This window comes from Cervus elaphus, chromosome 30, assembly GCF_910594005.1.
Source record: "Cervus elaphus chromosome 30, mCerEla1.1, whole genome shotgun sequence".
Lineage (NCBI taxonomy): Eukaryota > Metazoa > Chordata > Mammalia > Artiodactyla > Cervidae > Cervus > Cervus elaphus.
Genome location: NC_057844.1, coordinates 17,612,235 through 17,625,381, shown reverse-complemented (window position 1 = coordinate 17,625,381; position 13,147 = coordinate 17,612,235). Strand labels below are relative to the sequence as shown.

Sequence of the window (13,147 nt, the reverse complement as noted above, 5' to 3'; positions counted from 1 at the left end):
AGCTGGTAAAGAATCCACCTGCAATGCGGGAGACCTAGGTTCAACCCCTGGGTTGGGGAGATCCCCTGGAGAAGGGAAAGGCTACCCACTCCAGTATTCTGGCCTGGAGAATTCCATGGACTATATAGTCCAAGAAGTCACAAAGAATCGGATACTACTGAGCAGCTTTCACTTTTTCATACACTGAAGTTCAGAATATACAAGCAAAGCAAAATATGACAAAATTAGAGAAGAATCAAGTGAATGTATTTAATCTGAATAATCCTGGGGAAAGCCTGCTGTTGTGTTTACATCCCATTGGTAGGACATCTACTTTGCACTGAACACTATCCTGGGTACTCTGCATCTTTGGTTCATGTTATCCTCACCACATCCATGGAAGCATGTTGGTTGCATCCATTCTAAGTAGTGAACAACTACACTAACAAAGATCATGTAGATTAATACAGGAAACACCTCCTATAGATAGTGCAAACACCTAGAAAAACAAAACACTCTTCGTAGAAACTGCATCTCAACTTGCAGGGGAGCAATGGAGACACAGACAGAGAGAACAGACTTGTGGACACAGTGAGGGAAAGAGGGTCAGACGAATTGAGGGAGTAGCATGGAACACATACATTACCAAGTGTAAAATAGATCGCCGTGGGAATTTGCTGCATGGCACAGAGCGCGCAAACCCGACGCCCTGTGACGATCTAGAGGGGTAGGATGGGGTGGGAGGTGGGAGGGAGGTTCAAGAGGGAGGGGACATACGTATGCCTATGGCTGATTCACGTTGATGTATGACAGAGAGCAACACAATATTGTAAAGCCATTATCCTCCAATTAAAAATAAGTATTTTTTTCTAAAAAAGAGTTTTTTGAAGGATAAGCAAAACTGGTAGGTATCCAAAATCTCAGAGGATGTTCCTGTTGGAGCCACATTTCTTCCATCTCTTCTTGGCCCACAGCATGTTCCCAGAAACAGGCCAGGGACAGAGAGGAATGAAGGAAATGAAGAGTCATCAAGCACATCGAGTGTCCTTAAGAATAGTTCTGATGTCATTTATCTCCACCTTCCAAGAATCCTGGGATGGCCTTGCACAGACAAGTCGCAGGTACTGTCAGTTCAGCCTGTGACCATAAGGGCCAATGTCACTGAGGAAGATTTGCATCCAGCATTGCAATAACTCAAGCTGATGTACCCTCCTTGCAAGGATGGCCAGTGTGAGGTGACGTGAGGTTAGGACAGTCCGATCCCTGGTTGGATGGAGATGAACTCAACGGAAGTTTTTCATGGATAGTGAGAGAATGAAACTGTTGTTGGCTGGTTTGTGACTGCTTTTTAGACTCTAAATGGTGGTCAGAAGCAAGGACCAGGGCACCCCCTGTTATACAGTTCTGAAGGAGCCGAAAACATGGGCAGGAGATAGAAACTTTTTGCTGACTTTCTCCGGGGTGCTGCTGTGGTTTCTACCCTTCACGAAGGAAGCAACCTTAAACTAAGTTATAAAGAGCATTTGAGGACTTCCCTGGTGGCGCAGTGGATGGGAATCCGCCTGCCAAAGCCAGCAACACGGGCTACATCCCTGTTCCGGGAAGATTCCATATATGCAGAGCAACTAAGCCCGTGTACAACTACTGAGCTGGCGCTCTAGGGTCGATGAGCCACAACTACCGAATCTGTGTGCCCCAACTACTGAAGCCCACTCACCTAGAGCCTGCGCTCCACAGCAAGGGAGGCCCTGAAATGAGAAGCCTGTGCACCGCAACAAAGAGTAGCCCCCGCCCGCTGCAACCAGAGAAAGCCCAGGCAAAGCAATGAAGACCCAGCACAGCCAAAAATAAAACAACTAAGAAAAAGAGAGAAAAAAAGAATATTTGATTCTTTCTGCATCATCCTGATTCTTCCTTTATGACAAACACATGATTTCCGGGCCTGACCATTCCCAGACCAGTAAAGGAAGACATTCCCACTTCCCCAAAATTGTACAGTGATGGTGGTGGCCATCTGGTCGTAACATCATGGGAGAGAAACTAGCATCATTAGAGGCCAACTGTTGCCTTTATCCCCTCTGCTCCTCCTCTGCCTGAGCCTAACAACTCTAAAAGTTCCCCAAGTTTGAGTGACAAGGCAACTTGACCATGGACTCAAATTCCCATATATTTGGCTCATTCTGTCCCCAAATCTTATATTTGTCAATAAGAAAAGCCCGTGGCTGCTAATTTGTTTGTAATCCACCCTTCTGAATGCTTTACTTATAAAATTATTATAAAAAATATATAATAACTTTTATGGGACACTATGAATGTGGATACCCACTCTGTCTTTAATACTATTAGAGAAATATTAAATTTCTATGTAGGAATGGGAATGGTATCATGATAATATCAGGATTTTTAAGAGTGCATGGCTTTTATAAACACACACTAAAATATTTACATATTGAAAGATATGATGTCTGGGATTTGTTTCAAAATAACATGGGAGGGTTGCAGCAGGTGGGGATATGGGTGAAACAAGACCGGCCTCCAGCTGACCATTGTTGAAGCTGGGTGATGGGCTCATTGTGCTGGATTTTGTGTTGTGGTGTTTGTATATGTCAGAAGTTTACCATAATAAAAAGCTTTAAAAAAAAAAAAGAATCAAAACAGGTTAAAGTTACTTTAAATTCACATTGGAAAATCATATTTTTCAAAAATGCTTAAAAATAGATGCAGTTTTATGATTTAACATTAAAGGAGATTTAAAGCTATACATAAAATATTGCCTGCATATATATACATTTACATATGCATGTAAATGGAAAACTAAAACTATGGAAAAAACAAATTATGGGTGCCCCAACTGGCAAGAATACATGTTATTATTCGTAACTTGTTACTTTTTTTTTTCATTTTCCTAATTTTCTAGAAAGAAATACATTAAGTTTTTAATTTTATGAAGTTATTTGTATAAATCATGCTCGTGATGCATAAGGTGAAAAACAGAGTTATAGAATTGTACATGAAATAGAATCTGAATTTGTTTTTAAATGTGTGTGCATGGTGTGTGTATGTGTATCTAAAATAAACATCATCAAATTGTTAATGATGATTATCTCTGAGTGATGGCATCATTGGTCATTTTTTTTTTGTCTTAGTCTGTTTCTTCTTCAGTTAATATCTCAGTCTCAGCCTGTTTCTTCTTCAATCAATAAGTATAATGTTATAATCAGAAAAACATAGAATAAGAAAAGCTAACTTATTGCCATTTCTTTAGAAGTAAAGGATTGTCTATGTAGGACAATATAAATATAAGGAACTATGTAATGTATACTTAATAAAACAGATAAGTAAGTCCAAGGGAATTTTAATTCTCTTTGAAAGTATATCTTAAGCTTTTAAACAACGCTGATATAGAATTGTTCTAACAGCCACCACTAGGCAGTAATGCTCTTGCCTTCATATACTCACTTCCTTAATAATCGTGGCTCATTTTCTGTCCATCTCCAGGTATATCCATGCCAATACCAGTCTTTGGGCTCCAGGATGATTCCAAAGTCTTTAAGGAGGGGAGTTGCTTACTCGCGGATGAGAACTTTGTCCTCATTGGCTCTTTCGTGGCCTTTTTCATTCCCTTAACCATCATGGTGATCACCTACTTTCTCACCATCAAGTCGCTCCAGAAAGAAGCCACTTTGTGTGTGAGTGATCCTGGAACACGGACCAAATTAGCTTCTTTCAGCTTCCTGCCTCAGAGCTCCCTGTCTTCGGAAAAGCTCTTCCAGCGGTCCATCCACAGGGAGCCAGGCTCCTATGGCAGGAGGACTATGCAGTCCATCAGCAACGAGCAGAAGGCTTGCAAGGTGCTGGGCATCGTCTTCTTCCTGTTTGTGGTGATGTGGTGCCCCTTCTTCATCACCAACATAATGGCTGTCATCTGCAAAGAGTCCTGCAACAGGGATGTCATTGAAGCCCTGCTCAACGTGTTCGTTTGGATCGGTTACCTCTCCTCAGCAGTCAACCCGCTGGTGTATACACTGTTCAATAAGACCTATAGGTCGGCCTTTTCCAGGTATATTCAGTGTCAGTACAAGGAAAATAAAAAACCATTGCAGTTAATTTTAGTGAACACTATTCCGGCCTTGGCCTACAAGTCCAGTCAACTCCAAATGGGACCAAAAGAGAATTCGAAGAAAGATGACAAGATGACAGATAATGACTGCACTATGGTTGCTCTAGGAAAAGAGCATTCAGAAGATGCTCCTGCAGACAGTAGCAACACAGTGAATGAAAAGGTTAGCTGTGTCTGATGGGCTGGTTGCCATAGCAACCATGGAGGGCAACACGGAGTCCGCTTTCCCTCTCTGGGAGGGGAAAAAACTGGGAGACTGCAGAAAATTAGGCCAGTCTAGTGGAACCAACAATAATATCTACATGCCTCATTTTATTCTGTCAATGAAAAGCAGGGTTCAATGCCACAAAACGTGCACTTCAAAAATATTCTGACAGCATTTCAGCTGTGAGCTTTACGATATTATTTTTAACATTGTAAATGATGTGTCTTTAAAGTAATTAGCTTTTATTGTATATTTACAATGAGGCCATAAATAAATCTAAATTATCTTCTATTTTCAAGTGGAAACCTTGCTGCTATGTTGTTAATTGATGGCATGAGTTGGGTACCTTTTGCTGTAAATAAAAATAGCTCTAAATAGTGAAATATTGGTTACATATAATGGCCTCTTACATAAAGAAAAATTCTCTTTAAAACTTACCATGATACATATTTTGAATGACAACAACAAAAAGACACTAAGGACAGTGTTGTGAAATCTGTATTGCTATGATACTTAAAAGAAATACTTGACAACTTTTTCATTCCTGCTTTTCCATAGATGCCATTTTCAAATATTCACAGAGCTGCTGGCATTTGCTGCACTTCAAGTTAATTCTCAGAAGTGAACAAGATTTTAAATGTTTTTTAGTAACTATTGCTGCTTTCTCTTCTACTACTTGTGCTTTATTCTGAATTTCCAATGTAGTCTTGTTTGGTGTTTGCTCTACTAGGTGAACCTATCAAAAGGATAATCAGACATTACCAGATACATTTCTAGAACTCGCTTCTCCTAAGCAGCACCGTAGAAGTGTTTGGTATCTTGCCCTTTAATGACTGCATCGTGCATGCGCTCCTCTGAGCAGTAAAGCAGTATTGATGTAACTGTCAGGATTGAGGAACAAACTCAGGTTTTTTGGCTACTGACAGCCGTAGAGTCTTAGGTTTGTTTGTTCAGTTGCCCAGTCTTGTCCGACTCTTTGTGACTCCGTGGGCTGCAGCATGCCAGTCCGTGGGGTCTTAGGACAACTCTGTAAAATGCAGTGACCCTCCTGTTGGCATCCATTAGGTAAATCAATGCTTTCAGATCAATGTATGTTATTTACTAAAACTGCTCAGTTTTGGATTCACAACTGGTGATTGAGTGTACACTACGTGTGACGAAATACCCTAGGTATGAAGTTATAAAAATAATTAAAACAAGATCTTTGCCTTTAAAGAAAAATAACCTAATTACAATGGTCCTTATCAAAAATAGTAATTAACAGACACTTAGAGAACCAGTTCAATTTATTTCCTTCTCATCTGGCTCAGAAACAGGTTTGTTTCTGCTCTGAGGATCGTCTTCTCAGTTAGTTTCCTGACTGGCTGCCCATGAATACCCACCAAATGAAGGAGGGGAGAAAATACCACTGAAGGTCAAAATCTGCAAATTAATTTAGGAATACGCACTTCAACCTTGACCCCAGCTCTGACTACCAAATATTGAGCGAAATTTTTGCTCCACTTTCCGAAAAACAAGCTCATTTATTACTCACTGACGCTGGACTCCCTACCCCTAAAAAAGTGGTAATGTAATATTTTGTAGGAAAGTTTGCTAAAGAGACAGAGATGAACAGCAGTTAATTCACCTTGATATTATATTACTCTAAGTTAAACTGCACTTTCTTATTGGAACAGATGTTAGATATGTTATTACAATACTGAAGCCTCTCTATGAATCAAAAATAGTTTTCTGCTCTACGACATTTGGGGAAAAAAAGCTCTATTTGAAAATAAAGAATGTGGGAAATACCATTGTGTAGTTTGGAAATGCATCTAGGGCTATCCTATTAATAATTATGTCCTTTTAAGTACATTGAAAGGTGTCTTTTTCAAAGCTAGAATTTATGGTAAGCTGCTAATACCTAGGCTCCATTTGAACTGAACTATTTTAATGATTATACCATACTAACTGATACAAAGGTTTAAAAGTCTCTGCTCTAATGTATTTTGCCTTAGTTTATAACTCTGCACATCTCATTATATAGTAAAGACTACAGATTCTACACCCATATACTCAATCTTGGTCAGAATGAACATAAATACTGTCTGATATGTCTTTTGACTACATATATATTACAAATGTGTATGTTTTTCTCTCCATAATTATTCTTTCAAGTGTATATAGACAAACATGTATCTGTATACTTGTACAGACATGTTCCCATGCACTTTATTCAATATTTATATATTTATATGGAGGAAAGCAAGAGTCATTACTGAAAACATTTAGTATATACACATGTGCATGTTTGTGTCATGTCAATTTAAATGTGAATTTCATGTTCTAACATTTCTATGATCGTCCATTGCTGTCAAAGCAGATTAAAATGTAACAGAGGTGTCAGCTCTTTAAATAAACTGGAAGTTTACCTAATTTTGTGGGAAGACTAACACAATTCTATGAGGGTGATGAAAGCAATGTTCCTTTTACATACTTGATTGATCCTAAATAAAATGGTAATTTTGGGCTCTTTGTTAAGTCTGGGGATTTTCGGATTACTAAGTTTTTTGGGTGGGGTTTTTTTTTTTTTTTTTTCCCCCCGCCCCATCACACAGCTTGCAGGATCTTAGCTCCCTGAACAGGGATTGGACCCACACCCTTGGCAGCAAAAGCACAGCAATCCTAACCATTGGACCCCCAGGCAATTCCCAGTAAGGCTTTTTAACATACCTCTTACTCCAGTGAAACAGTCCTTGACTTATTTATGGATTTGTGATTAAAAGACTCATTCCTAGTCAATATTAAAGTAGAGTGACCAATCTTATTTTACTTTAAGTTGAATGGTAGATTCTTCCACATTTGAAGAAAAGAATTAAGTGTCATAGTTAGAGAAACCTGTTTAAAATATGCTTAATCTACTTGGGCACAGCACCATCTCATGGTCATTTTTTGAAGTGCTACCATAGAAAAATTCAACTAAGTCACTGTAACTGCTTTTGCAAAGGGTGCCTCTCCACTTGTGCATCAATGAAACATATTTATAAAGTGTTAAATTATTCCATGCCATATGGAACACACAGAGTGAAGATTATTTTATGTTATGATTTTAATCAAGGCTAAATCGATTTTGAGAAAGAATAAATAATTGTAAATAAACTATACTCAAAAATAAAGGCAGTTTTGTGAGTCTATAGCTGTATCTGCTAAACAGAGTTGCCTGAAACCTCGCAAGTGATCAGGCTTGGAGCTCCAGGTACCATCCAGGCATTCTGAGAGTACAAAGCCTATGCTTCTGGAGCTCAGTCACAAGAGCTAGGACCCTCCCGCTTGAGTTAGATTTATGGTGACGGCCCAGTTTCTAGTTATCTGTAGCAGACAAATGCTCCATGTTCCATCACCATATCCGGTCCCACCTGTGGGTACGCATATACAGGTGTACCCAAAGACATTCATAGGTACATACACACACACACACACACACACATTTTCACACAAGCTAGTTTCAAGAATTATTTAAAGTAGAGATGCTGTATCATTGAATAGACAGGAAATTTGCTCTGATTCATCATTCACCTCTAAATGTAGGGAAAGGGAAGTTGGGACAGCAAGGATCTTTTCCAGGTATTTCCAGCTCCATGTATTGAGAACCTATCTCACTGCCAGGCAGTAAGTTGTTTGCTTCACTTGCTTCACCTGATGGAAACATCACAAGCCTACAGGTGTGTATTATTACTCCCTCTCTTTCACAGATGGAGAAACTGAGATTCAGAGAGGTTAGTGACGTGCCTTAAGGTCACAGAGCTGGCAACAAAAGTGATGAGTGCCAGCCTGGGTCATCTGACCCTGAAGCAGAAACTCTGTCCCCTGCTCAGTTTGGTGTAGGAGAAAGAACACTGGACTTAGAACCGAAAGATGCGAGTTCCCACCTTAACTCTCTGTGCACTGATTATTTGAACGTGGACAAGTCATTCCCTGGGCCTCAATTTCATTGTCTCTAAAGTGGAACTACTAGTACTTGTCTTGGCTAACTAACCACGTTGCTTAAATGAGATCATGGCTATGACTGTGTGTGATAACCTATGAAATACTTATAAATGTTGTAGATGTGTTGTTATTAAAAAGAAAAAAGCCTCTATACATTATTAGCCATCAGAGCAAATTCTAGACAAAACTGGGGGCTAAGCAACATTATTATTCAACAGCTTCTACTGTCCTTTTTTTGAATGCTTCTCATTTTTGACAACTATTTGTTTCTGTTTTGTTCTTACCATAGCGGAGAATTCCCTTCACTGGTTTTTTTCTATTTACATCATAACTTATTTACATTATGCGCCATTCCCTCTAGTTTCTCCTCTTTTCTGGAGCGCTAGAAAGTAATTCTAACAAGGAATTCAGGCTTCCCAGGTGGCTCGATGGTAAGGAATCCACCTGCCAATGCAGGAGATATGGGGTCGATCCCTGGGTCAGGAAGATCCCCTGGAGGAGACGATGGCAACCCACTCCAGTTTTCTTGCCTGGGAAATCCCATAGCAGAGGAGCCTGGCAGGCTACCATCCATGGGGTTGCAAAGAGTCAGACATGACCGAGCAACTAAACAACAACAAATAAGTAACTCAAGCTGATAACTCATTGTCTCTCACAGATCCCTTCAGCTGCCCACCATGAGGATAAACCAAAGGCAAAAATTTTAAACACAAGAGAGACAATGCGGGAAGAAATCTGAGGGCAAGAAACATCCTCCCGGTATTGTTCAAATGATCCACAGAAAAACAGGTGCCTTCAGACACTTCATAATTTATATAAACTTTTATAACTTAATGCTGAGCTTTAATCCACAGTAACAACAATGGTTTTGAAAGAAACATCTGGGACTTTAACTGTGCCATTCTAAACTGAGAACAGTATAATATGACTAAGCTTTCTCTTAATGGATATTTTCCCCAGTTGTTGAAAACAATTCACACAACATGAGAGTTGTGGGTTAAGTTTCACTTGGGGCAGAATGAAGACTGCACCCCAGAGTACCTCATTTCAGATAGCCACGAGAAACTGCTTCAAGGAGGTGAGGGGAAGAGTTAGGATGTATAGGAGTTTTGCAACAAAGGGCAGGTAACCAGGAACATCAAAAAATTACTGTCAAAGAAAGCAGATATGTCAAGTTAAGGAATTTAGCGCTTTTCTATGTATTAGAAGATGCAAGAGTCTGGGCTCACTGAAATCATTCCTCTGGTACACACCTCAGCTATCTGGGGCCAGTATCCTGTGTTTTCACATCTGAAATTTCCTCAGGGCTCAACATAGGGAGTAGCTGCAGTCTGATGGCTGCTAGATGGCTTGTATTCTTTCCTTCCTGAGTTTCCTCAGGGCTCACCAGCTTACGGTGGAAGGCTGCAATCACTGATGAGGATGACATCCTTGTTTATTGACATGACAGGAAATACTCCTTTTCTCACAGTAAATATGCAATAGAACAGAACTTCTTTGTTAATTTTTATCATTTTTTAAATGCTAAATTTCATCATTTTGTAGTCAGTTTGCAAAAACAAATAGCTTTCCCATTTTCCCTTGGTGGTATTCCCATCAGTCTTGATTCTGTTATTTGTCTCTGATATTTAACACCAGATGTCCACCTGAGCCAACAATGTTACAGGGAGTTTTCACATCCAGTTAGAACCTCAGGACTTGCTGTGATTCCACTGGAGAGGAAGCCTGAGACAGAAAACCTACATCTGCTGCTAATATCTGTCCTTGGTCTTAGTTGATGCCTCTTTTCCCTCAAGGGTATAATGAATACTTAGAGTCAATGATCTTTGCAGAGTCTAAGGCTATGCTTCTCTGAGTGCTAGGGAATCCAGTCAAGGCTTTGATGAACTAAGGCATAACTTCCTGCACAAGGAATATTCTGGAACCCACAATTCACACAGTTTCTTAAATTCTTTAGATGAATTTCAAATAAAAGACAGCTTTAACTTTTATATGGGGATCTTATGAGAAAAGTCAAGTTAATGATTTCAGGAGTTTCTAAGATATGAGACCAAGGGTCTGATATCAATAGGAAGGATTTCTGCTGTGGCCTTTTTTCTCAAAGTCGGCCCCTCTTTTGTAGTTTCTAGCTGTTTCAAGATATCAAGTTGCTCTTTTAAACAGCCCCTAGGCTCCCTGAAAAACAAATGTTCCCACTATTCAAGTCCTTGAAGGGTTAAAATTTCAAAGGCCAAACAGATGTAGAATGCATAATGCAGAGAAGCTCTCTTTTTTAAAAGCTAGATTTTTGTTGAAAATGAGCCCAGGTCATTTAAGTTTTTATTTATAATTAAGATTATGAGGTCTTAAAAGAGTGTTTATTCTGGCTTCTAGAGAAGAGTACGATTTGTACTTCCTATCTTACATAGATTTCAGACATTGAAAGGTAATAATATGCTACTATTCAGATGATCTTGTCTTAGTTGAGGTGACCCCCCCAAGTGCAGAGCTGAGACAAGGACTGGGATGCAGGCTGTTTTTGTGGGAAATGATGCCAGGAAGCAGAAAGAAATAAGGAAGATGTAAAAGTCTAATTAAGGGTATGGTATCAAGGATACTCTAGACAATTAGGACCCAATTCCACCAGCAGTAGGAGACAACTTGGAACTCCTCAATGCAGGTAACTGAAATCAAAGGTGAACCAAAGACACCTGATCAAGGGTTTTATTCAGTTGGTAATTAATCATGGTTAGCTTCCCTGGTGGCTCAGTTGGTAAAGAATCTGCCTATAATGAGGGAGACCCAGGTTTGAGCCCTGGATTGGGAAGATCCCCTGGAGAAGGGAAAGGCTACCCACTCTGGCCAGTGTTCTGGCCAGGAGTATTCCTTGGACTATATAGTTCATGGGGTCGCAAAGAGTCAGACATGACTGAGTGACTTTCACTTTCAAAAATCATTATGTTTCCTCAGTAGAAAATGGTATCATTATAGTCAGTAACAATTTTAAAATAAAGATATCTTCATACTACATGATCACATCTAAATTTATTTCTGAGACCCTCCAACCAGCATGCATGTTTCATACAGAATCGGTCTCAGAAGCACGCTGCAGATAATTCTTTTCAACTCTGCCAAGACAGTTATGGACAGTCATTATCATTCCTACAGGAGCTGTAGAAGACCTAGAAAAAAAAAAAGCACTCTACAGTCTGGATATGTAAAAGAGAAATTCTTTGTATAAGTTCCATTTGTTTAGCTCAATTTTTTGTATGAGTTCTATTTATTCAGCCTAAGTGGTCAATCAAAACTATTGAAATGGAAAGAACAGAAAGAAACATAGTCAATATATTTAAGAGCTAGAGGAGCCCAGACACCATGCAGTTGAGGCTCTTTATTAGCGGAAGTGGTGATGAAGAGTCAGAAAATTTAAATAAATTATCCAAGGTCACCTGACCAAGTAGCATCCAAGTCAGCTATGGGATTCAGGCCTCCCAATCTCTACTTTTCTCCTTATATGAACAATGGATCTAAGAAGGGTCCATTGGTTTACGGACTATGTGCCTTATTTGGTTATACCACTAAATAAATATTTAAATCAAGTTCAGATACCAGTGTTGCAAACTCAACAGGCTTATTAGCGAGGTCTACTATGGGCAAGTTATATCTAAGACATCACTAAGTATGATAAGACTAGGAATGGAAACACTTTTTCAAAAAAATAATAGAAATAAGACGTTTCAAGAATGATCCTGCCTTCTTTATAAAATTTATGTTGATTTTGTGGAACTTACTAACTTTGTCAAAAACTGGCCTAAATAACATGTGGATAACTTGACACTGCTACCCAGGGATGCCTCTCGTGAGACTGCATCTGACAGAGGTCCCCTGAAGCAATGCCACCACCATTGGCAGAAGTGCTAAACAGCATTTGGAAATTAGTTTTAAAGGGGAAAAAAGTAAAATTAGATAAAATGTTCTATATCACTATCTGCAGTTTCCACTCCTAAAATCTACATTAGAAGACTCATGGTTCACAATAGAGTGTATAAAAAAAGAATATCCGAAAGATGGGAATCAAGTCAACATAGAAAAGCAAATGAAGAAGAATTTTTTTTTAAAGAAAAGGAAAAAAATTTAAAACAATGATAAAAATTAAAACTAATTTGCTCAGCATGCACACATTTAATAATTTGAATTTGCCTCTTTGATCTCTAAAATGAGACATATCTACAAGTATTTAATTTCTAAAAATGAGATGATGGTTTTTTTCTAAATTAGCAGGAAAACAGAAAATAGTTATTCATGAATGATTTGAGTATGACACATTTAGGAAAACTAAACATTTTCAAGACTGAAGAGAAAGAAGAGTGATTTGCATGAAAATGTATGTTATACTTAGCCTTCAAATATAATCACCAGAGGACTCAACTATGGTTAATTCATCCCTGAAATTGTCTGAAGTAGAAGGTAGAAGCTATTACTCACAGTTGGTTCACTACCCATTCACTAGATAGATCAGATCAAGTCCAGAAACCCATTAAGACCACTCAAAAGGAGTTCAAATCATAATCATGATGCAAATAGCAAGTTATCTCAATTTATATTAAGTATATAAATAAAATATTAAACCTATGAGTGTACTTATCTATGTTCTTTAAGAAATTTGTTTTAATGACTTTGAAAGACAAACTATTTTCCCCTTGGAGAAGAATACTTTTTATTTAAATTTAGTAACAGCTTCTATTGCTCATGGCTTTGAGCAGTCCTTCTTGGTTCTAAGAATTCAAATAAAGTACTACTACTCACTTATAGGTAGATAGGTAGGTGTGTCTATAAATGATAAATTAGCAATGTTTTGACATTTTTGGGGAAAACAATGAAATTAAACCCAGAACCTT

The 13,147-nt window shown here is 38.7% G+C and overlaps 1 protein-coding gene across 1 annotated transcript in view; it reads left to right on the top strand.

Annotated features, from left to right (window-relative positions):
* The window catches only part of HTR2A (5-hydroxytryptamine receptor 2A), a 62,791-nt gene extending 55,973 nt beyond the window's left edge, over positions 1-6,818 (top strand). Inside the window, exon 4 of the mRNA XM_043892250.1 lies at positions 3,478-6,818. Within this exon, the coding sequence (XP_043748185.1) occupies positions 3,478-4,277 (800 nt within the window). The 3' untranslated portion in view covers positions 4,278-6,818. The remainder of the gene's footprint in view (positions 1-3,477) is intronic.
* The last annotated feature ends 6,329 nt before the right edge of the window (positions 6,819-13,147 follow it).